This window comes from Cydia splendana, chromosome Z (genome assembly GCF_910591565.1).
Source record: "Cydia splendana chromosome Z, ilCydSple1.2, whole genome shotgun sequence".
NCBI lineage: Eukaryota > Metazoa > Arthropoda > Insecta > Lepidoptera > Tortricidae > Cydia > Cydia splendana.
The window spans coordinates 6,897,695-6,923,838 of NC_085987.1; the positions used below are offsets into that span (position 1 = coordinate 6,897,695).

Below are 26,144 nucleotides of genomic sequence, written 5' to 3' on the forward strand. Positions count from 1 at the left end.
TGTGCATTACGGTGGCATTAGTAGGTTTTCATAAGACTACGACCCAAGAACGTCGCTAAGATATAGAGATATACAATTATACAGTGCTTGACCGACATCCTTCGGTCACTGCGTCTACTCACTGCAGCCACGTACATGTATGGGCATTTCTATTTAAAGTGGTATAATATAGTCCAATAGTTTATATTATTTCTACTCAGAATCACGAGCTTTTTACATGCCCGTATCCCACATGATAACAATTTTTTTCCCCTATTTGTAGTCTATCTTCGACAACCATCTTCTAACCTCAAGAAAAAAGAAATACTTTTGAACAATCTCTTGTCTTTGTACACAAATAAATTGATAGCACCTCAATGTGCATCTCGTTACCAAAAACTAGTATTCTGAATATGTAATCAAAGTCGCGGACCGTACCGTAGCCTCTAGTTGCCTGAGCAACTAATAATTTTATACTATATTACGTTTCCCGAATTTTGAGACTCCTTTACAAAGTCCTTTTCACTTTGAACGAAATGTAGCGAGAAAATTTGACTGTGGAACAAAATAAAAGCGGAGAAATTTTACGTAAGTAATCAAGCTACGATTAAATTAAACTTCATTTTCTGAACTATCGCCGATCAGTTCTTACAAAATGGCTGCATACATACTTTTTCTTTGACGACTCTTGATGTCGTTTTTGGCCATAACGAAAATGTCTACTGTTACCTACTTTTAATTAATATGTATTTTTAGACCATTTTGATTAGGTTTTGATAGATTTTCCTGTAGGTAATGTTTTATTTTTTTATTTCAAGAAAATCATTTTCAATTAGTCGGCGTGTGTGTTATGTTATGTGTATACGGACGATATCGATAACTTGTTAAGTATTGTGTACGTGGGTAATTACTATATAAAATCATACTTAATTCAATTATAAATCATTTTCGTACTTACCGGCAATTCCTGCTACTTAAGAAAATCCCAAAAGAAAGAGTTTTGAAAATAACTGTTTGCAACCGGACGCTTAAACTTAATCAAAGTACGATTACAATGTTCCCAACGTATCGCTATCGATAAAATTACAAAACGGCTGTGAGTCCAAGCCGAGGGTCTCCGATAAAACAACACGGCTGAAAAACTATCCGTTAAAAAAATCCATTGCTTCCAGAATTCGGCGACGATGCGTTCGAGCGATTCATCGACCTTCTGGGGGACAGGATTCGATTAAAAGGCTGGAATCGATTCAGAGGTGGACTTGATGTTAAAGGTAAGGTGCCCAATTATTTAAGTGCGTAGGTATTGAAATTGTTTAACCAGGACAAGTAATTAAGTCTGTTTTCAAATCAGTAAATGACATAAGTCCAATAAAGCGTGCGATAGAAATTAAACCTTGTTTATAATCCTTAGTGTTGCTTTTCACTCGTTTCCTTTAAACCTAAGAGGAAATGTACCTAAGTTTCTGAAAGGCTGAAGGCTCTTGGCAACTGTCAAAGTTTAATGTACAAGTAGGTATAGGTAGCCTGTACGTGACATTTGTTAGGCAACTGAATATTATATTTCCTTAGCAAACAGGTTAGGTACATACTAACATTAGGTTGTACTTAACTTGGTAGTTGCTCCCTCAATATTTATATAAGTAAATAAAAAGTTTCTTAGCTGCATTATAGAATATAAATATATGTTATATAAATAAGCTACGTCACAGAGTAGGTAGATGCTGTACCAAGTTACGATTTAGCCGGTCCTAAATATTAATCTCCGGTTGACGCCAAAACTTCGTACCTACCGCGTCATGGCGTTGTAGTACGTAGTTTCGTGTTAGCGTCAACCTGTAACCAAGATAACATTTTGAACTATCCGGGTTGACTGCAGGTGACATGACGGGATTGTACTCCGTGTACACAATGCACCACGGACACGAGATCATGTTCCACGTGTCCACGCTGCTGCCGCACTCGAAGGACAACAAACAACAGGTTCGTGCTGTTAGTCAAAGGAACGGCCGCTGTACGGTTTTCGACTAGATTTAAATGTCAAACGTTAGCGCTTAACGTAGTGACGACCTAGTTAGGTAGGTACTGCACAATTTACGGGTTCGTGTTCGTACACTACACTTTACAACCTTAATATTTTGCACTCTGGTCTTAGTATTCTAACGGCTCGATTCGAAATGAATTAGATTTCTACTAGACTTCAACAAGTTACGATACGGATAATTTAAAGATATTTGTAAGATAGATATGTCAAATTTGACGTTTCCGCGATTCTGGAGGTCCTCTTGAACGATTTCGACAAGTTATGACTTAGATATCCAAGTCACATCTAGTCGATATCTAATGTAGATCTAGTTGATCTCTAAATCTTCTCAAGATCTTGTGATTATCTCGAAATCCCAATAGGCCTGTAAGTATTGTCTATTGTTTGAGTTCGTACCTATAATAAACTCCGTACAGAGTTGAAAGGGTATCTTACGTGTAAACCTATCGGACATTGGTACTTCTCGAATGGGTTTTTACAGAAGGTTAGCATCAAACCAACCTTTTGCCACCTAAAACATCCGATGGGACGAAAATTTTAAAAATAAATTGGGATGTTAATTACATTTATTAAAGATGAAATCTTCTAATCCTGCTCGGACATCAAGATTTGAAATTAATCACTTAAGTAGGTACTTTTATTTAATATAAAAAAAAAATACTTTTTATGGTACTTAACGGAAAAGAGTATATTATTTATGTCGAGGTCTGTCCATCCGACCCTCTCTGACTGCGTTACTTACCCTGGAATTATAATTTATAAGAAATACTAAAGAAGGGACGATTCAAGGTCCCATGTATTTTGAAAAAATTGCGTTTAAAGTAACTTGATATCTTATTTTGCAGCTGGAACGTAAACGCCACATTGGTAACGACATAGTGAACATAATTTTCGTCGACGAGAGGGCCCACGAGACTTTCAACCCGCAGTTTATAAAGAGCCACTTCACACGTATCCTTTATCGATCTGAAAAGTTAAAACTCGGCTCATATTTATTACATACAGCGGCTGTACACAAAAAGTGTATTTATGTCTGGGATAAGAACGATCAAAAGAATTTTGACATTGAGTAATTGTAATTTAGTCTGGAAAATATTACGTAATCAGATTACTGGAGTAATTGATTACGGAGGAATCACGATTACATTTGTACTTAGATATATTCAATTCCAAAGGAATCACAATTACGCAAGTAATCAGCGGGATTGATTACAGTAATTCAGATTACCAAAGGAATCGATTACTAAGGAATCATGATTAGGTACTGTAATGTAATGTGTAATTTAATTCCAAAAGAAATTGATTACGCCCAACTCTGATACAGCGTATCTAATGTTACAACAAAATAAAGCCACATGTTTAAGTATAGGTACGTACCAAGAAGCGGAAGTTGAGATAAGTATGATTAGCCAAAGTACATTAGGACCACTTGCGTGTTCCAGGGTCAGTACAGTTTAACCCTGTACAAACGGTTAGCTCAGAGTTAGTTGGCTAACCCTGGAACGCGCAAGTGGTCCTATAGAAGACAAGCTTAATAAAATAAACATTAAAAAATCTTTAATAAGTAGGTACGAGTATATGATTTATTTTCATACAAGTGTTATGGTCGTTTCACAAGAGCTGGCACGAATGGAATGACTGAAAATTTCATTGTATGAGTGGCACTTGTATGGTATACACTGATACAGTTAGAGCCATCATTTAATTGGTTAATGTAATTTTACGCATATACAGTGTGGAAAAAAATAATGGACCCTGGAGGGAAAGTATATTAAAACCTTATCTCGTATAAAAGCTCATTTTACTTAAAGGGAACATTATTTTATTTTTATAGATATTTTTATACAAGTGGAATAAAATTCCAAAAACTTTATTATTTTTATTTCTAGCCGGTTCCCAGGCGAATTGAAAAAATCTGTGTATGCAGTTTTGTTTATTAAATAAATAAAATATGGTTTTCTTTAAAAGGAAAATGAGCTAACTTAAAGTTTTAAGGCACTTTCCCTCCAGGGCCCATATTTTTTTTCCACACTGTATATTTTTTCATTCACTCATTCATTCCATTCGTGGCAGCTCTTGTGAATCGAATTGGAATTATGCAACTAAGTTTTCGTATAACACATTTTAAATTTATTCTTATATTAGAAAAACAATTCTACCTTCAATAAAGTTCCTATAGCCGTGCAGATATCTTCGCTGTGGTGTCAGAGATCCCTGACGGCTACAAGCTCAGCATCTTCAGCGACGACTGCGTGCCCCCGTTCGGGCCCTCGCTGCCGTGCCCCCCGATCTTCGTGGACCCCAACCTGTTCAGGGACTATCTGCTGGTTAGTTGTCACTGAAGGCTACAAGCTCCTTCATCATCTTCAGCGACGACTGCGTGCCCCCGTTCGGGCCCTCGCCGCCGTGCCCCCAGTTGCCACGGACTGGATCCCACAGGATGGATCTCGGGGGAGAGGAAGACCCAAACGGAGATGGCAGGACAACCTCGATACATTCTGTGTGGAGTGGCGGGAGTGTGCATTGGACAGAGCCAAGTGGCGGGAAAGAGCGCAGGGGTGGCCTTTGCCCAGCAGTGGGACACTCTAATAGGCTAATTTAAGAAAAGTATTAAGACGGTGAAACGCTAGAGGTTACACATTTAGCGAATACCCTTGCCCAAAACGCTTACGGCATTGGCTTAATTAAGCCCTACTTTTCTCATTAAAGTTAAATCCGCAAGATGCTTTGTCACGAACAATGTTCAAAGCGACAGATTCCCATCATCTAATTAATCTATGCTATTCCAGTTAATACCTACATCTGATCTGACCTAATTAGAATTTAACATGTTTAGAACAAATTCATGAATCCTAATTAGTTTTTTTGAATCTTTAATTAAAGCTGAGATTCGTATTTATGTTATTTGTTGTTAGAGAAAGTTCAATAAACTTTTGTAGCGTAGGTACTAACCTTAACTTAAACTTAAAATCCTTTCAATCCGAAAGATGCCTGAGTTAAATTGTTTAATTGGATTTGGAGTATGACAAACATTTATTCTCCCTATTCTAATTTTACATTAATTATTAATTACTTAATAATAAGTTAAATTGAATATGGATTACATAACCCATGCACAAACAATCTTAACAATTTAATGATCATGGGTAGCAGATTGTGTGAAATTCAAATTTAAATTTATTTTAATTAATTTAATGTATTTATTATAAATATTAACAATATATTTTAAGTAATTATGTGCCTATTAACCAATGGATCATAGAACACTAATTAAAGAAATTATATTATGTTTATAACCGGTAGCTGCAGTTATTGACTAATACTGACTTTTTTTCTTTTGCAAAACATATTATTCAAAGTGTGACCTGTTTCAATCGCTTTTGTGTTTTTTCAATATTTTTGCGAAACATCCTAATTAATGTGACAATCATCGCAATATTTTCTTTGCTCTTATGGTTATGTAAGAATATGTAAGTACATAGTTAATATGAGTGTTTTCTTGCAGGTAAAAATGATGAACGGCGAGAAGTCCGCGTTCCAAACGCCGATCTTCACGCAGAAGCGTCAGCGGACCCTCGACACCCTCATTAAAGACATATACTCGGAACACTGCACAGACCACAAAGTGGTAAGGATTTACAACTGTATGGGTTATGAATGTCGAAGGGTTCTTATGCTGCAGCGTCGGGGCCAATTGTAAATATAATAGTTAGCTGAACTTTGAGGCCATGTTAAAGCGATGTGATAATTTTATTCTTAGCTTACAAAGTAAGATTTAATCAATACAAGCTAAACAATATCGAATAAAAAAGCAGTTAATTAATTTCATACATTTCGCGCTTTCCCTGCTCTGTAAGGGGCATATCTTTGTCCTGAGTCACAAAGCTTATGTTCGGTTCCCAAGTTAGGGCTCATTTAGACGATGCAAGAACTCGCATGCGAGTTTCATTACATTGCGGGCTTTGATCGGTCGGTTGAATTGGACGTAACCAACAGTCCGCAATGTAACTAAAATCGCATGCGAGTTCGCGCGTCGTGTAAATCAGCCCTTACGCTGTGTAAGCGTCTTGTTGCAAATGCACGCAGCAGAATGGCATCAACTAGAGACCTAGGCCTAAGACATGCATCTCATTCGCAGCCAATGCTATCCCGCCGCGCGCTGTCCGACGTGTGGTCGGGCAACAGTCAGAGTGCGGGCGCAGCGCGCACGGAGCGGTTCCTGCACATTGGACAAGCTATCAAGCTGGACGCAGTGCTGCGGGGCGACGCGCCCACCAGCCTCGCCTCGTCCGGCCAGGTCCAACGTAAGTTACGTGTATACAGGGTGGCTAAAAAATAACTGCATTCCCGTTGCCAGGGAGGTTTTGAGATTATACAGAGCAACTTTTACTATGGGACCAACCCCGAAATCGCGAAAAAAAATTTGGCTGTTTCATACATTTTGGCTGGTTTATTTTCTATGGGAGGAATTTTTTTCGCTATTTCGGAGTTGGTCCCATAGTAAAAGTTGCTCAGTATAATCCCAAAACCTCCCTGGCAACGGGAATGCAGTTATTTTTTAACCACAGTGTATAGTATAGACTCTTAATCACGGGTCATTCTACTGTACAAGCTATAAGGACGCAGCTATTCCCATTTTTTGTTGAGAGCTCGACTCAATAATGACAGGATAGAGCGTCCGACTCTTTCCATCGAGCATTGTCAAGTGGCGTTTGATTATACTCCTCCAGGTACCCAGCATTCGGGGAAAAACTGGGATATGCAGTGGGGTAGTGACTGCCATTTGGAAAGACATATCAAGAATTCTAGCGTCTCACTCTTTTCCATAAGCTGCTCGGTGAATCACACCTGCCACATTTGGGGCCGATAGGTTGTAAAATGCCCTTACCGCTGACAAAACTTGCCCCATCCCCTTTATTTTTGTTGGCCAAATTTTTGACGGACCGTAAAGCTGTTCCGCAGCGGGTTCATATTTTTATTTATTCGTATCGGCGCACCATTCATTTTCCCTGAAGCCTGGGAAAATGAATGGTGCGCCGCAGATGTAGACTCGAGAGTTGTTAACCCAGCACATCGACTTGCCGGTTTTGATCTTCCTAGACAGCAATGGTGTCGCTTGAACAGACTTAGAACGGGACACGGCCGATGCAACTACCTCTTGCACAGGTGGGGACGGAAGGACTCAGCCTTGTGTGAATGTGGTGAAGAGGCCCAAACCATGGAACACATTATCCAGCGCTGCCCTCTGCATTCATACTCTGGACCACCGGAAGACCTCCTTCATCTCACAACCCATGCAACCGCATGGCTGAACACACTGAATGTTGACATCTGACTTAATAATTGTTTTGTTGTAATTTTAATTGTTAATTTATTGCCTATATTATATACTTGTGCCATACGACTAAATAAATATTTATTCGTATGGCATTCGTTCAGTCGTCTATAAAGATATTCAGAACTGACGACTGAGGTGCTGTGAGGTCGCATGTAGCAACAAGTACAGCAGCCAATAAGGTTGTTGCTCGTTTAGCGCCACCCGGGGGACACGTGTAGGGCGTATGTGGCAATCTCCTACGGACGTGAGCAATGTTCATCCCCCAGCAACGTTCATCCCCCTTCATATTGACAAACTATCTCTATCCTATACTATATTTGTTTTTCGAATAAAGGTCTTGTAGACGCGCTGTGTCGCCGTCTACATACCTTATTCCTTCCCTTCGACCTGACCTTACGCTGGAAACGCAGCCTCGTAAATATTTTTTAAAAGGTCGGTAATGCGCGTGTCACATCCCTTTTAATGTAACAAATAACTGTGCCCTTATCGGCTTTAGGCAGGTACAGAATGTTGAGCCGAGATTACGTCTCTTACCTAGATATGTGTATATATGTTATATATGTTGCTGTATTCTGTATCTTTACGTACTTAAATAAAAGTAAACAATATCTACCCTCAAATGGCTCCTTAACCCAGTTGAGGGTAGATGAAAACATTACACGATCAAATAATGTAGGTTAAAATCAGGTCGTTCAGTGACTGATCCAGGCGGTTTTGTATTTAAATAAAATAAATTAAATATTAGGGGACATCTTACACAGATCAACCTAGCCCCAAACTACTTGCACCCATAGTACTAGCAAAGCTTGTACTATGGGTGCTAAGCGACGATATACATACTTACATACTTATATACATAGAAAACAGCCATGACTCAGGAACAAATATTAGTGTTCATCACACAAATAAATGCCCTTACTGGGATTCGAACCCAGGACCATCGGCTTCGCAGGCAGGGTCACTATCCACTAGGCCACACCGGTCGTCAATTTGGTTGGTTAACCAATAAATGTTATAACTACCTACCCGAAGATGTACAAATTATTTCTTTACTTTTATTTAAATACGTAAAGATACAGACAGAGTATAGGCGATTATATTTATCCAAATAATCTTCTGTTGTCTATTAATTGTTGTGATGCTTGAGTGTTTTTTTTTCCGTATCAGCATGTATTATATTATATATGATTTATTTATTTACAAATGAAAAATGAAGGTCTAAATTAAAATTATTCCGGCGGTACCATTGCTTAAGCGTTGGAATAACTGGACTAGATGTTTTTACTATGTAAAGTCGCTTTCTCATTTGCCATGTTCGTTGTCCTTTTCAGGTCAAAACACCTGACCGTGCGATTCGGAAATAGATTCAAAAATAGGTACTTGTTATACTAAAACATTTAAAATTAATAAATCGTAACTCAGGATTTTGAAAACGGAATAAAACATATACTTATTAATTTAACACGACCCACTGGTTCATATCAAACTCCAACTAAAATTGTTTGACCAAGTCTTAAAGGTACTGTTCCAAACTACTCCGAACTGATGCCGTTCTCGTACTTGGCCGAGTTTTAAATAGAACATCGGGCATTGACCTACATGGACTGGACAGTAAACATGCTCAACGGTAAGGGTTGTTCCGCGACGCTTTTAACAATTGTAAAGACACCAAAAACGAATGAAAGTGTAGCTGAAACGAACATAATGGTACAATTCAGTAGAGAAATGACGGTTGCAAATTGTGGCTTTATCGTTTATCGATATTGATAATGATAAGCCATCCGTCACCTTCCTGAAAAGTCCAGTTTTAAATGATAAATCTGCCATCATAATAATGGGCTAGCTGTAACGTTTTCACCGCGTAGGCGTGCTACAAAAATCACGTCCGTAGAGGGCGTCGAGCATAAGTATTATACACGATTTTGCGTAGCAATTTTACGTAGCGGTCGGGTCAAACGTGACACAAAAATCATTAAAATAACGTCACATATCTCGCTTTACGTGCTTAATTTTGCACAATAACGTTCTATTAATGTGCAAATAGACAGAAATAAACCTGTTACACATTTACGTGGCCCTATAAACGCTTTGAACTGGTTAAATTTCCGGTTTCAGTTAACGAAGCGGATGCCGTTGATTGCGCCGGTCGGCTGCTTCCAACAAAATATTTAGTATTAAAGCGTATTCGAGCAATGAACTATCTGAATCTATGACCGTGATTACATAAAAAGTTTAATTATTGACAATGCATTCGGGAAATGAATTAGAGATTCACTAGATATGAAATAGTAAAGATATGTGACGTTCCACGGCAAAAGGTACCTTATGGTGGTTGGCGCTTACGCTATTATTAACGCCGCTCCAATATTACTGCGGCCGCCATAAGGTACCTTTTGCCGTGGAACGTCAAATATCTTTACTATTTCATATCTAGTGAATCTCTAATTCATTTCGCGCCGTTAGTAAAACTCGAGAACTTAACGACGATATCGCTTTTAACTGCCAAAGATATAAGACAGAAACTTAAGTCAAGAATGAGACCAACTAAGTTGCCATCCTTGTTTCATAAGTACGGTGTTTAAATGTTAGTTAGACCACAAGTACCTACGAAGTCGCAGCTGTGTGCTGAGATAACCGCTTCGCAGTCAACTCTGTGGCTACAAACTTTACCTCAAACATAGTCTTAGTATAACATTTTAATCAACCCCCTAATAAGATATATGCAATCAATCCATTCAATGCAATCCATTATAAGTCAAAAATGCCTTACATCACGGTGAATAAGAGCTGATACTCTTCACACTGCTGGACCGATTTCTATCAAACATAGCTAACACCCACCAAGCAAGGAAACTCGCCTTCAATAAAATAAACCACATTGTCGTCAAACATACCTATAACACCCCTCTTTTTGTGTCGGGGGTTAACTATACTGAGTGTGGTAGTCGAACGAGCGAGCGAAGCGAAGTTAAGTTCTTACATTCAACTTGGAACACACGGCTGGCTAGGGCAAGCTAGGGGCACGTCCCGGCATTTCGATGTTTTTAAGCTGAACTATCAGAGGATAGTTTGATACACAAGTAAATTTGTTCTAATTTAAATTAAATTGGGTGAACGTATAGTTGAGGGCATTATATTTTAGTCATTAAATTTTTAGCAAGCTCGATCAAGAGGTTATTGAGCTAGAAGAGCTTAAAATGCTAAAAAGCTATTTGTGAGGGGTCTTACTATTCTGGTCATTTTAATTGCAAAAAGTATGGTCGAGTTTGGTATCAAATGAAGGGGCTCGGTTTACACATTTATAATATTGTTTTTTAATTTCAGATTTTAAAATAATTAGCAAGATAAAAACGAAATAAAATAATCATAATATTAGTATTTGACATTTGACAAGAAAGATTGCGACTTACTACAGATACAGTTTATTTTAATCTCTATGGTGACTTAAATTTATCAATTTTAAGGGCTCCACAAATCTTGCAATAAATCGCACGCGGTTTTGGATCATTTCACGACCAAGTAGCACTGCATTCAATTGATCTTTTTGGCGAACCGCGAGTTCTCAGTTCGGGGCGAACTACTAGTTTATGCTAAAGTTAAGCGTAGGTATTGGAGAAAGTATAGACGACGAGTTATGCAAGTCGTGTGCTTTTTCTACTGGTTAAATTATTAATCATAGGTCACCATTTGTCTCTGCCTTTGCCAATTACTTAATAGTACATTACTACAGAGGCCGGGACGAAAGGGGTTGCCGGCCGAAGACATATAGACGGCCGAGCGAAGCGAGGCCGGATAGGTCTAAGCGCGGGCAACCCCATTTCCCGCCGAGGTATGTATAGTGCTTTTCTCAAACATGCAATGAAATAAATAAAATAAAAAATCCACGAAACCCAAGTTTTATTTATAGAAAAAACTAAAAGTAAACGACACCCAAAATATAACCAACACGTACCTATATCATTATCACGCGTATGTTTTACACGAGTCGTGTATTTTTACTACCCGTATATTTTCATGTATCTTTGATTTTTTCGCCTTGTATCCGTCTGACTGTCGTTTTCGTCATATAAGTTTACATAGTCTTTCATGTTGATATCATGTTTCACATACATCGTTGCTTTATGCATGGAGTAAATAAGTATAATTTCCACAGTGTTGACGAATTTGTAGTTACATTCATTTAAAATATGCCACAAAACTGTTTCTAATAAACTGTAAGCTATTTTTCTTAGTTTCTCAAATAATAAATTTGCCATAAGCAACCATATACATACTTCGTCTTTGACTTGGCGGTAGAGGCAGCAAGTTAATATGTATTAATTTCATTATTTCGTCGAAACTCATATTAAAGTCAAAAAATCAACAACGCACCATAAATCCAATAAAACAGAATGAATATTTTTCAACTTTACCTCCATAACAATTAAAAAAATATAACTACGCGTGTTTGAGTAGACCTTTTTACCGCTAACGTTTAGATGAAATATTTTAAATGTTTTTATTTGTGTAGTTAAATTTATAATTTAAAATTATAAAATTATAGAATGTATTATTTATTAAGTTCATGTTGATTTTATACAAATAAAACTGCAAATTATAGCAAACATTGTTTTTTGTTTTTTTTTTATAGGCGTAGTGGCAGGGGGCTACCGCGAAAACCGATATTCGCAAATTGCGGGGATCTTTCTCTTTTACTCCAATGAAGGCGTAATAAGAGTGACAGAGAAAAATGCCCGCAATTTGCGAACTTCGATTTTCGCGGTTACAGCCCAGAGTGTCATTACGAACCATAAAGCAAATACTGCCTCTAGTTTTTTTTTTAAGGATGAATGCCACGATGCTGTGTCACAATAATCTGTGAAATGAAAATTAAAAAAGAGGACTTTGCCGGCCTAGGCCTGCAAGATGTGTATGAAATTCCATTAACGACCTTTTGTCCTAGCCGCACCTGAAACGTCATGCTTCGCAGCCTATTATAAGGAACATAACATCAATATTTCATTGCATGTTAGAGAAAAAGTACTGATTTGTGTATATAGCGTGAGTATTTTTCTGGGGTATAGTATTAATAGCTACTTGAGGCTTGCGACGCGTTTATGAACAACACCAACAACCATGGTAACTACACGCCACAGGTACACTATAATTACGTGTATGTATTTTTTTTACTTCAGGATCAAAAACCTCTCACCCCTCGCTGGTTGCCTAACCTGCAGTACCTCAACTGTTCACACAACAGAATACATTTTCGATTCCAGTCATATGGGTATTTTAAGCTGTTCTAGATTCCACTCGATAAAGTAACATACTACAGAGGAAAGTGTTGACAGCGCCTTTTGTACCGCTTTTATTTTTAAATATCCGTTCAGCTGCGATCATATCGTTCAGACATTAAACATTGGTCAATCGATAAATATACATTTTAAGTCCACTGACCTGATTTAGGTCGATCTGCTATATTAAAGATGACTCACGCTAGACCGCACCGGGGCCGGGCCGGAGCTTCCGGCGCTTCGTTTTCTACGGAAAGCACCACGTGATCACCGATCAGCCGTCAAAATGACATGACGGACGCCTCGGCCCGGGCCCGACCCGGACTAGCGTGAGTCATCCTTTAATCAGCCAGATGTCCATTTATATACGGTGACAGGATTTGAAGCAATCAAATACTGAATTAGGTCACCTCGACGAGCCCTTTGCCTATCCAGGTCAACTTGCCCTATTGAGGACTCGCTTCCTTGCTGGCACTTCCGCGCCGACTGAGATACTTTTTAAGGCGATGGTTCTTGATATACATACAGAACTAGGAATAGTCAAATGCAAATGCAAAAAGATACATATAGGACACTCAAATGATAGCAGTTAACAGTTAGGTTTTTTGTTTAGGTGTATACAAGATGGCTAAAAAATAACTGCATTGCAGTTGCCAGGGAGGTTTTGGGATTATACTGAGCTACTTTTACTATTTACCCTCACATAGAAAATGTATGAAACAGCCAATTTTTTTTTTCGCGATTTCGGGTTGATCGAATAGTATAAAGATGCTCAGTATAATACCAAAACCTCAAGAATGCAGTTATTTTCTAGCCACCGTGTATATTTATGTAAAAACCGGGCAAGTGCGAGTCGGACTCGCGCACGAAGGGTTCCGTACCATAATGCAAAAAAAAAAAAACAAAAAAAAAAAAAAACGGTCACCCATCCAAATACTGACCACTCCCGACGTTGCTTAACTTTGGTCAAAAATCACGTTTGTTGTATGGGAGCCCCATTTAAATCTTTATTTTATTCTGTTTTTAGTATTTGTTGTTATAGCGGCAACAGAAATACATCATCTGTGAAAATTTCAACTGTCTAGCTATCACGGTTCGTGAGATACAGCCTGGTGACAGACGGACGGACGGACGGACAGCGAAGTCTTAGTAATAGGGTCCCGTTTTACCCTTTGGGTACGGAACCCTAAAAAGCCGTTTTTATGGTTCCGTACCCGAAGGGTGAAAACGGGACCCTATTACTAAGACTTCGCTGTCCGTCCGTCGGTCTGTCACCAGGCTGTATCTCATGAACCGTGATAGCTAGACAGTTGAAATTTTCACAGATGATGTATTTTTGTTGGCGCTATTACAACAAATACTAAAAAACATAATAAAATAAATATTTAAGAGGGCTCCCATACAACAAACGTGATTTTTTTGCCGTTTTAATAGTCCGACTCGCACTTGGCCGGTTTTTAATTAACTGTGTACCTACCATTAACGGCCGGTTGGCAATCGTCACAAAACTGACGGTCAATGTCAAACCCCATATATTTTGTCAAGAAAGCGACAGTTAGACGTGACTTAAACACAACTTACACAACTTACCTACATCACGCTATAACATGTACTTTAAAAAGTACAAGTTAAAATGAATATGCCCAAAAATTAGTTTCTATCTCTATTTGGGAAATAATTGCCGGATGGCAGATACTTTTGGACCGTTGTTTCATTCGCTACTATTGATGCTGACAGTACCTAATTTTGTGTTTCATGTTAGTATGGCTCGTGACAGTTTTAATCAGGGATCGGAACCGGCGTTTGCAAAACCTTCGAAATAACCATATTTTGGAATTATTTTACACTCGAAATGTAGGACTCACTTCGTATTATTAGATTGCCCAATTGGAAATGAAATAATTAACAAAGAACGAAAAAATACCATTGTCGTTCCCATACAAAAAACACCGGTATCCGATCCCTGGTTTTAATATTGAATTAAAACTGATTTAATTATTTCGGCAAGAGATCAAATTTTGCATGTAACGGACATGCCTCGGTATTTAGGTCATATGATAATAAGTAAGCCTATAAATGCACAGAGTAATTGCATTACCTACCACTATATTAAATGGTATTCTGTATATGTGTAGGTATGCATTTGACTAATTGTACGTATTGCATATTATCGGTTTATTGATATAAATAAATAATAATAAATATATAAATATTAAATAGGACAATTTTGCACAGATCAATCTAGTCCCACACGGTAAGCTCAATAAGGCTTGTGGGTACTAGACGACGATAAATATAATATATAATTATACATACTTATATACATAGAAAACATCCATAACTCAGGAACAAATATTTATGATAAACACACAAATAAATGCCCTTACCAGGATTCGAACCCTGGTCCTCCTGCTTCGTAGGCAGGGTCACTACCGACTAGGCTAGGAGGCCGTCAAACGATATCCAATTACATATTGGCAATTCGGGGAAGAAGGGTTTATCTAATACCTTTAAACGAGCAATCCTTGGATATTTATTTATTTATATATGTGGAATACCGATGGTCCTAAAAGGGGGTGGGCGCGTGGGGGTAGTACGATAATGTATTACTCCACAGCTAAACCAGTATGCTACCATTGCTATTACATTAGGACTCGTTAACCATACTAGTGCCTACTATACTTCAGTACTAAATGTTTAAAAGAACTAATTGCTATTTTTAACTCAAGGGAGCGATTTGAAAGTAAAAAGAAACCGTTTAAATCTTTATTCAAGTCAAACTAGGCCGGCTTCAACCCTACATATCTGACCTGAGAAGATTTAGCCCTATATGGGACCGGCAACAAACTCAGAGGGACAAATCTTTTCAAAACAAGTTAAAACAACACATAACACATCATTTCTTTATTTCACAAAAGTAAGCTTCTAATGAAACATAAGAAATCAAAATAACACTTGAAATAAAACACTTAGCTAAATGGTTAAAGAACGCGTGATTCTATAAGCTATCAGAATAATCCTTCAGGTATAAACCTTCAGGAACGTAGCGAGTTAGGCACGAGGTTGGCTAACGAGTACGTCCGATCTTTAGCGCGGTCCGATCAAGAATAACTACCAGCGGCGGAGCCTCTCTGCTCCCGCCTCAAAGTCAAGTTGGCAAACCTGCTCGACCAGTCTACCAACATACCGACAAAAATGCCAACTCGTGCCTACGCTCACTCGAGAGAAACCTCTCGACGTTCCAAAGCCTTCTACCTGTCATCTCAGTTCAACAACACGCCAATAGATGGCGTTACTCTCTACGCAACTTTATTTATTTTGTTACAACCAAATAATACGTAGCTCAACATTGCTAATCGATTTTATACAGGCGTCTAAAATAATGAACTATAACGCTGCAATACGTCTTTCTGATGTCAGGGTCCGACACGGCCGTCCTGCGCTACACACGTCCTCGTGTGTGGGTGTATGCATTTGATTCTGTAACAAAATACTCAGCACAGTATCTCATCGCTCGGTCATTCCTGACCAACAATTTGGGTCTCTCTCCAATTACTATTAAAATCAAACTTTGTTATCAATCCAACCAGAAAAAATGATTGTTCAAAATTACTTTAACAATCCTCAATTCTCTAGTCAAAAATAGTCCATCGAGCAACGACTTAATAAAAATAATCAGTAATCATCGCCGCTATCTAGCGGATACACTCCATTAATCATCGCCTCCATCTAGCGGATACTCTCAAATTTATGTGAAAACAGAACAATCTCAAACATCAAAAACACAAATCACAACAGCTCTAATTCATTGCTCGACAGTATCACTACTATTGTCATCAATATCAATTTACGGAGAAATTATCTGGCATAAAAAAAATATTTTGGTCAAATGTGATAATAATCATTATAGGACATCTTAAAATAAATAGCACTCTGACTTAATAATGCCAATTTTACTCATATGAACACAGCACATCAACGGGAATTCATTTTTAACAAAACAACACCAGTCCTTCGGTGCATTGCCAGTCCTTCGGCAGATACCAGACCCTCGTCAGAAGTAACCATCTCAGCCGCGTAAGTGCTACTCCTTGCAAAGAGCATTCTGCACATAAAAAGCAGACCACGTGCACCTCTTACATGCTCCGGCACTTCTGATGCGGTCACTAAACAATACCCAGTCCATCTAAAGCAAAACATTAGTGCCCAGTCCATCGGGCGTGCCTTCAGTCCATCGAAAGCAAAACAGTAGTGCCCAGTCCATCGGGCGTGCCGTCAGTCCATCGAAAGCATAACAGTAGTGCCCAGTCCATCGGGCTTGCCTTCAGTCCATCGAAAGCATGACAGTATTGCCCAGTCCATCGGGCGTACTTTCAGTCCTTCGAAAGTACAAGCTTTCAGTCCATCGAAAGCAAAAACAATGTTAAGAGTGAATTCCAAAAAGAAAATAAAAACGGTTCTTTAAATCATGTTACTCAGAACCATTGGTACTATCAGCGTCAACTGATCAACTGAAACTGAACATCACTGATCAAAATCACTAAAGATAGCTTTCTACTTTAGCTTTAACAACAGAAACTCAGCTTTCTACTTTAGCTTTAACAACAGAAACTCGCTCAAAACTTCTATGCAGAAGTAAATCCTCTCAAAATAATCCCAACAAAATGGGAACTGCTCACCAGATTAATAAAGCATGATGCACGCGTCCCAGTCAAAGGTGGTGGTGGTGAAGTCCGACCCAAGCACGAAGGCTGATGCTTTCCAACTTGCAGTTGCCGTTGCTGCGGCAGATGGCGAGATGCACGATGTGGTTCATCATAGCTGGCTATTACTGAAATCATCATTTGCACGGTATCAGGTTTATCATGTATGCAGGTTAAACTTCAGGGTTTGTGAATGTGCCCTAGTAGCGGACACAAAAGACATATTGCCATAGGATACGGGACTTCAGATTAAAATTTAAACTTCAATGAGTGCGTTTTATTTCCTTCTATGAACAAACAAACACGTGTCCCAAAAATAAGTAACGCGGTAAAAGGGGCCAATACGAAAAGTGACAGCTTATTAGTTACGTTCGACTGTTATGCTTCGCCATTACACTCGAAATAATATTCACTAATAAACAATTAAAACGAAACCTGTCCTTTTTTTTCCAAATCTCCAGCACAGATGGTACTGCACAGCTGCTTCTGTGTCACATGCGTAATGGTGTCTGTAAGTTGGCTCGGCTCGGGCTGCAGGACACTGTAACATTAATTTTCATATGCGTAGCTCATGTTTCCATAGTATGCACGATTTGTGATCTATCACGGCATTACGGGCAATAATTTGTCGCAATTTTATTAATTACTAAACAGGATTACAGGATCAATTTCTAACGGTGCATTGTATTTTCAAAAAAAAATATTTTTGAGGGTAGAAGCACAAGTGAGCGATGAAATAATATCACGTCGTGATAGCCGATATTTGGTTGTAATTAACAACATGGATTTCACTTCAAAATAATTCAAGATCACTTAGATTTAAATGGATTATAAAAATTAATTTTATCTTCATAAAAAATCAATTATTGAGAGTACATTCACAAGTGAGCGATAAAATAATATCACGTCGTGATAGCCGATATTTGATTGTAATTAACAAGATGGATTTCACATCAAAATAATTCAAGATCACTTAGATTTAAATGGATTATAAAAATTAATTGTATTTTCATGAAAAATCTATTATTGAGGGTAAATTCACAAGTAAGCGATGAAATAATATTACGTTGTAATAGCTAATACTCGGTTTTAATTAACAGTATGGATTTCAAATCAAAATAACTCAAGATCGCTTCGATTTAAATGGATTACAAAAATTAATTACAAAGAAACGTAACGATCCCAGAGATGACGTCACGTAACGACCGCTATGCTCGACTGCCTCAATCACAATTTTATTCACAATTTCACAATAATTCTCACCAAATAACAATGAATTACACTCACCTTTCAATCAAGGTTAGACACGTGAGCTTACCATTACCACGTGTCCAGATTATGGAATGTAGGTCACCAGAAATACATGGAAATACACCACACTCCCAGGTGGCTGGGTAAGCAATACATGAAACTCTGCATCCATCCCACTTGCTGATGTGGAATACCGATGGTCCTAAAAGGCGGTGGGCGCGTGGGGGTAGTACGATAATGTATTACTTCACAGCTAAACCAGTATGCTACCATTGCTACCAGTGCATGAAATAAACATTAGGACTCGTTAACCATACTAGTGCCTACTATACTTCAGTACTAAATGTTTAAAAGAACTAATTGCTATTTTTAACTCAAGGGAGCGATATGAAAGTAAAAAGAAACCGTTTAAATCTTTATTCAAGTCAAACTAGGCCGGCTCCAACCCTACATATCTGACCTGAGAAGATTTAGCCCTATATGGGACCGGCAACAAACTCAGAGGGACAAATCTTTTCAAAACAAGTTAAAACAACACATAACACATCATTTCTTTATTTCACAAAAGTAAGCTTCTAATGAAACATAAGAAATCAAAATAACACTTGAAATAAAACACTTAGCTAAATGGTTAAAGAACGCGGGATTCTATAAGCTATCAGAATAATCCTTCAGGTATAAACCTTCAGGAACGTAGCGAGTTAGGCACGAGGTTGGCTAACGAGTACGTCCGATCTCTAGCGCGGTCCGATCAAGAAGAACTACCAGCGGCGGAGCCTCTCTGCTCCCGCCTCAAAGTCAAGTTGGCAAACCTGCTCGACCAGTCTACCAACATACCGACAAAAATGCCAACTCGTGCCTACGCTCACTCGAGAGAAACCTCTCGACGTTCCAAAGCCTACCTGTCATCTCAGTTCAACAACACGCCAATAGATGGCGTTACTCTCTACGCAACTTTATTTATTTTGTTACAACCAAATAATACGTAGCTCAACATTGCTAATCGATTTTATACAGGCGTCTAAAATAATGAACTATAACGCTGCAATACGTCTTTCTGATGTCAGGGTCCGACATATATATATTTAGGGGATCTCGGAAACGGCTCTAACGATTTCGATGAAATTTGCTATGCTAAAATTGCTATGGGGATTTCGGGGGCGATAAATCGATCTGTTATCATCTTACATAAGTAAATGTATTCTCTAAATACAAAGCTTACGTGATATGTATTTTAAAATAGAAATATGGAATATCCATCACTTCTTAAAACAGAGGGGATTCAGCCAACTTATTATCTATATACATTTTTTTTGACCAGCTTTTACTCGTCACATCGACGATTGGTCAGACTTCTTCAGGTTTAGCAGTAATCAGTGTTGCCTACTTTACAGATAGTAATAACAATCTTTTACTAACTAGTTGAAGCTTTTAGAGTAATAGCAACTTTGAAATTTTAAGTTGGCTACACTGCGCATCCCAACATGCTTCAATTTTTTTCCCGTCTACGGATAACTTACGCAAGCTTCTTTTGCAGTGGCGCCGTTAAGTAAAGTACGAGCTTGTCAAAGTTATGCCTAATGACGGAACCGCGGGAGTCGGCTTTTGAAGAGTCTGGGAGGCTGCGCGGTGGGGCTAACTGTTCGAGCGTGGGTAAATAGGCGTGCGAATATCAGCCCATGCGAAATCTTTATAAATATTGCATAACTGTCGGCAGGATGCAAGAATGGAGAAATAAAATTACGAATGTTACTGACTATATATTGTTGATTCTATATTCTCTAAGTTATTTGTTTTACAAGAGGGAAAAGTTGCTGTTTAACCACTCGTGCATTAGCACGCTGTCGGGTATCAACCCGAGCAAGTGAAGGATTCCAAAATTGAACCACAAACGTAGCGAGTGGTTCTAAATGTGGAATCTTGAGCGCTGCAAGGGTTTGAAGTAGTGATCCAAAGGACTCGAGCCTTTTAGCTCTTTTTTTAGAGCTAAATAGGCTTTTTTTTAGGGGCTTAATAAGGTTATTAGCCCCAAGAGTCTAGGATCTTAAATAGAACTAGGCTCGGGGGCTAAAGAGCTAAATAGGCTTTTAGCCTTTTAGGCGTCAAGAAATGAGGCGAGCCCTAAAAAATAGAGCTCCAAAGGCTCGAGTCTTTTGGATCACTAGTTTGAAGGCACGCGGGAGCGAAACACAACGTTTCACCACACCAACAACGCGAGGAAAATGTCTGAAAAACATCAAATTAAATCGTACTAAACTAAATTCCTGCGACCTGCCATAGGCATGTTGACATGAATCGCGAATATATAACATGTTATGTTTTTACCATAGCAGGGAATATTAGAATGCCGAAAATCATATTTTGCAAGTGTAAATATGCGTAATAAATTAATTATAAATAATCAAAAGTATTTAAAATAATGCCCAGTATCACGTGACTGTAAACGCCAATCGGAGCGCGTGACGTCATGACATGAGAAACACCACAGACAAGTCGTCAAACCTGACCGTAATCCATACGACACCACCAAAGAGTTTGGATGTTCAAAAACTGTATGTATTTTTTATTTCGACAATAGACATTTATTACGTACAAAAAATATTATTACAAGATATAAAGTATATATTTATTTGTTATTAAATAAATAAAATCTTATATAATACGATATTTCACCAAAATCTTTTTAATAATTTGGCTGAATGGAACTGTCATTGCCACGTTGGCTGTCGGAAAGAAAAAAAATGAAATTTTAAAAAGTTTTAAGTATCTGCGCCCGCTATATTTGCATTCAAAATTTTAGTTGTATCATAATAATTCATCTTAAATTGTAACTGTAAGTGTTTTTGTGTGAAATCAGTTATTGTGATTAATTTCTGAAATGTATTTATCATCGCTGAACGTAATATGTATGTATACATATAGTGCGCAATTAACAAAATCATTCAAGTAAAATTCGTAACTGCAACGTAAGTATCATGTAACAAATATTTGTTTTATACTCTAGGGTCTTGATTGTTGTTCTTTTACACATAGGCACTGCATAAGACATGTAAAACTTGTTATTAATTATTTTAGCTTATATATTTCCGTAATACTTACATTTTAGAAAGAGAGATAAATTAAATACTACAGCTTTTGATCTACGCTAGGCTGACATTTTGGCAGCAGTTTGTTTATTTATCTGTTCGTGACATCACGTGACAGCTTGGAGCGTTTAGGCTCAAACTTTAAAGACTAAATTAATTAAGCTCTATTTAGTGTTTAAAATTAATGAAAAAATTTTTTAAATATTTTTTTTGTAATAATTACGTGAATGAATACAGTTCTAAAATATTGTCAACATGCCTATTGTACGCCTATTTGCCTTTGCGAGTTTTAAACCTGCACTTGAAACATATTCATGACGTAAAAGTGTGCGTTTCAGATGAAGCAAATACCACCAGTGTGTATAAGTTGATGTGTACATGCATTTCTCTTGAATGAGAATGAGTGTAAAAACGATGTACCTTTTACTTCATAAATATTAGGTCCTTACCTATGAAATTGGCGTTTTTGTTCATAGATATAAGTCTGATCCTAGTTTTTTTTTTTTTACAAAAGTACATACACAATTACAATAAAACTACAGTGCACTCAATAAACAACGATTTTACATACAATTAATTGTTATTTTTTATTGTTAAGTGTTCAGAATTAAGCCTTGAAAATAGGTCTTTTCATGTGCTGTCGGTTCGAGTATTAAAATTACTTATATTTTTCTAATGGTACCAATTTTCAAGAAATGGAGATATTGAAAACATACCTTAAAGGTGTCAAAAATTACTGGAAAAATTTTGTTTGGTTTGAATTAGCCATCAAAAAAATATCCGCAAAATTAATTGTATGGAAATTCGTGTTTCGTTGAAATTCTCCGTACAAAACGCCAATTTCATAGGTAATGACCTAATAATATAGAGGTATTGACTTGTGTGCGAAGACTGAGAAACATCATTTTTCCACCTAAGTCAATGATGTAACATTAAAATTTTCACGAAATAAACTAGAGCCGATTTCGTAGTGATTGACAAATCGTCGGGTGACAAGCAAAAGTCACTAACTAACATCATTGAAATTATTGGACAATAAACCGTGTTACAAGTGTAATAAAGTGCATTGTTACTTTAATTTTTTGATAGTACTTAGTGAGTTTTGCTTGTCACCCGACGAAATATACTGAGCAAGTCTGGATGTAGCAATATAGTGCAGGGGAAATATAGAGAAGTAATTAATAATAGGCTCCTACTAGTCAAATCAGCTTCTTTATTAGAACTGTCAAAACTATTTGCTAATATGGAATTTATATGAAAACGAGTATAGTGACGTCACGGCCAACTCACCTACTTTTTATATTTCAATCAGTTTTATTAAATATAAATTATTTTTAAAAATAACAGATATCTATGTTTTTCTAATAATTATCTGGTGCTTTATTCGTGCACGGTGTGAAATAATTTATTTTAAGTAGAGGAAACATCCCTATTGTAGTGTTCCTGGAATAAAACAGCAGCACCAGTCATTCACTCTTATAAATATTTAACTCTCTCTTTTGCGTTGTTTCTGTTGAAAACTAATATCTATTGTTACTGTGAATATCTACGGTAAAACTACGTGCTTTGCCGACGATACTAACGCTTTATCTGTTATATACGAACGTTTTGATTGAATATCCAGCCAGAGAATTTGCTTTAGCTATAACGTGGCCACTGTCCAAACCGATTAAAAGCTTTTGCTAACAGAAATGTTCACGAGATTCTAAACCTTAAAATAATGAAAATAAGTTTCATAGGAGCATGTGGGTGTTAATTTTGCATAACCGAGGGCGCTCGAATACGCAAATGTATCGAATCAGCATAATTTTAATCGAATTCCCTGCATCAAGCTATTAGATTCTTGCTGAAAGAGAAGAGTCGTGGAATGTATGGGGCCCAATACATACCACGACTCTTCTCTTTCCGAACAGACTCTAGTAACAGTTGATTAGTTTTCAAACCAACCAATGCGAGTAGGACCAACTCGCTGTACCGATGTGAACCTTTTTTTAATTATTTTGATCCAATTTTAAGTTTGATTAGGCACTCTGTTTTAAAGCTAGTTGACACTAATAAATAAGATTTTATGCTATAGTGAGCACGAAAATAATAAAGCGCAGTATATTTACTTCAAAGTTATTAGTTAGTAGTTAGTTACCGAAAGTTCAGAGCTTGACGAACAATATAATACCAGCTACCGGGTTTTGGGCTAAAACATAACAACAAGAAATTAAGATCCAGCATCCTTAACTTTCGGGAACGGGAGTCAACTTTTGGTTTCATGTGTAATTGTGTATACTCTGATCTAATTTGTGTAGGTATTTGTCACATGTCGGGTTGTTGTTTTGCGGCAGGGAGCGGCCGCCGTGCGCCGTGGGAGGGCCGCGTGTGGCGCTCGACCCCGCTGCCCGGCGCGCCCGTCTGCGCCGAGCAGATCTCGGAAGGCAAGCTGCTGCTGTCCACCAACAACAACACATACATACTCGAAGGTAGAGTCGTCCAGCAAAGTATTAATTACAGTTTCCGTTTTGTCGCTGTTGGGTTGAAAAAACATGTAGGTAGTTTTAAATCAGTAAACCCTGATTCGAAACTTACTCCTTTCATAGAATTTTAAAAAAATCCTTCATCACACAGACAGTGGCACGACCCGCGTAATCCTCCGATGGGAGGGCAGCGTACGCGCCGTGCGCCTGACGGAGCGCGCCGGTCTGTTCCGCGTCGGAGCGCGCGCCAACGGCGTCAGCTCCGCGTCCAGCAACGCCAGCAGCGCCGGCGTCTACGCCGTCCCGCTCGCCCAGCTGTACGCCGGCGCCTGGGCCATGCGGCCGCTGCAGGACTGCAAGCAGGCGCGCCTCTCACGCACCAAGACCGCACACTTCTTCGACCTGGTGGAGCACAGTGAGTCACATGATTGTATCCGTGCCACTAGCTAAGCTCTACCTACGCCGGCGCGTGCTGTATGAGACTGTGCTCTTGGAGTAACCTGAGCAAGTTTCTCTTTATAACTGTCTTCTCTTCTTTCTCTCTTTATATTATGTATCTTTGGCCTCCGGTTCACGCTGTACAGTGTCACGTTCTATAGAAATGTACGTCTTACTATATAATATGGCCTTGTTTTTCTATTCGTTTTCCCAGTTGCATCTACAGCTCAATAGAATGATTTGATCTGGCTCGACGTATAGTCTGATCCTAATAAAACCATTTTTTTGTGACAGAAATGGTTGTCCAGGCTACAAGTTTAACATGTTCATCTCCGACGGACTACCGAACTACCTACCTATGTTTCACTCCAAATAACATACAAAGAGAATGTGTTTATGTGCAGGTGGCAGGATCACCCTCGTCGTGTCGGTCAGCAGGCGGGTGCTGATCATGGCGGAGGAGGAACGGCTCGACAACGACAAAGGCTTCGACTACGTGCATATCAAGGTACTCGTATCGTAAGCTCGGCAAAATACAAACCGGAGCCTCCATGGGAAATTAAGAGGGGGCTAACGCAAAATTGTAGTTTTTATAAAATAAGTTGAATGAATGTTACCTACCCATTGAGACAACATTTGCACTCATACCTATTAGCTATACAAATGTTTAAATTTAATTTAAGTATTTTCAGTTGTACATATATCGTTACCCTGCTTATCAATTACAGTATTTTTAAATACTATAATTGATATGCAGGGTATTATTTTATAAAATAAGTGATATTACCGAGGGATCTGACTAGCAAAATATTAAACAGAAGTATATTTTCAGATTATGTGAGATAGAAGGTAAAAAACCGGCCATTCTTTTGTCTCGTTCAAATTCTTGGCTTCACACCCTTGAGGGTATATTTCTAAGGTAAATTCACAAAGTTCGCAGGAGAGAAAGTCAATACGGATATAAGTAGGTCTATCTCTTCTTAATAATGAGTAATAATATGTTTACATCCAATCGGCAATCGTAAGAACCATCGGAACTCGTAGTTTACATTCCTATAGCTTCCAAATGGATCAGAAGAAATCTGATTAAGCAACGTTCGTCAACTAGTTCGTTTAAGGCCTGCCATTGCCAGACATACTTAAACTTTGCATAAAAGTTACTCGTTTTAAGTAAAGGCTATATCTAATCGGCAAATCGTATGAGTTATGTCTATTTGCCTTTATCTGCGAAATTGTGGACGCTGTAAGTGTCCCAATGTAGTCAGCACAAAATCTTATCTTTAATTGGACTTCGTGAGTCATTAACTGAGAAGTATCACGCAATACGATGCGCAATTGTCCTCGCTAATTACGTCTATTTCTTCAGAATAGCTTAATCAAGGATAGGACACGCTTCGGCCCAATTTATGTAAGGTTTATTCTGAAATGTCAATGTACTATTTTATCGCCCGACATTAACAAAAACTGAAGGTCGTGAATTCGACCGAAACGACCTAGGTACGTTTTGCGCGTGTTTTTCACGCCAGTGTAACTAGGTCGTTTGAGGGGTGCATGGCAATTACATAAATTC

The 26,144-nt window shown here is 38.2% G+C and overlaps 1 protein-coding gene across 3 annotated transcripts in view; it reads left to right on the plus strand.

Moving 5' to 3' along the window:
• LOC134804272 (GTPase-activating Rap/Ran-GAP domain-like protein 3) overlaps positions 1-26,144 on the plus strand; it is a 155,423-nt gene that overhangs the window by 112,536 nt on the left and 16,743 nt on the right. For all 3 annotated transcript variants that reach the window (XM_063777258.1, XM_063777259.1, XM_063777260.1), the window contains 9 exons: positions 1,152-1,250; positions 1,856-1,959; positions 2,866-2,971; positions 4,208-4,347; positions 5,526-5,648; positions 6,159-6,324; positions 24,008-24,142; positions 24,288-24,551; positions 24,979-25,082. In XM_063777258.1, coding sequence (XP_063633328.1) covers positions 1,152-1,250; positions 1,856-1,959; positions 2,866-2,971; positions 4,208-4,347; positions 5,526-5,648; positions 6,159-6,324; positions 24,008-24,142; positions 24,288-24,551; positions 24,979-25,082 — 1,241 coding nt within the window. The remainder of the gene's footprint in view (positions 1-1,151; positions 1,251-1,855; positions 1,960-2,865; positions 2,972-4,207; positions 4,348-5,525; positions 5,649-6,158; positions 6,325-24,007; positions 24,143-24,287; positions 24,552-24,978; positions 25,083-26,144) is intronic.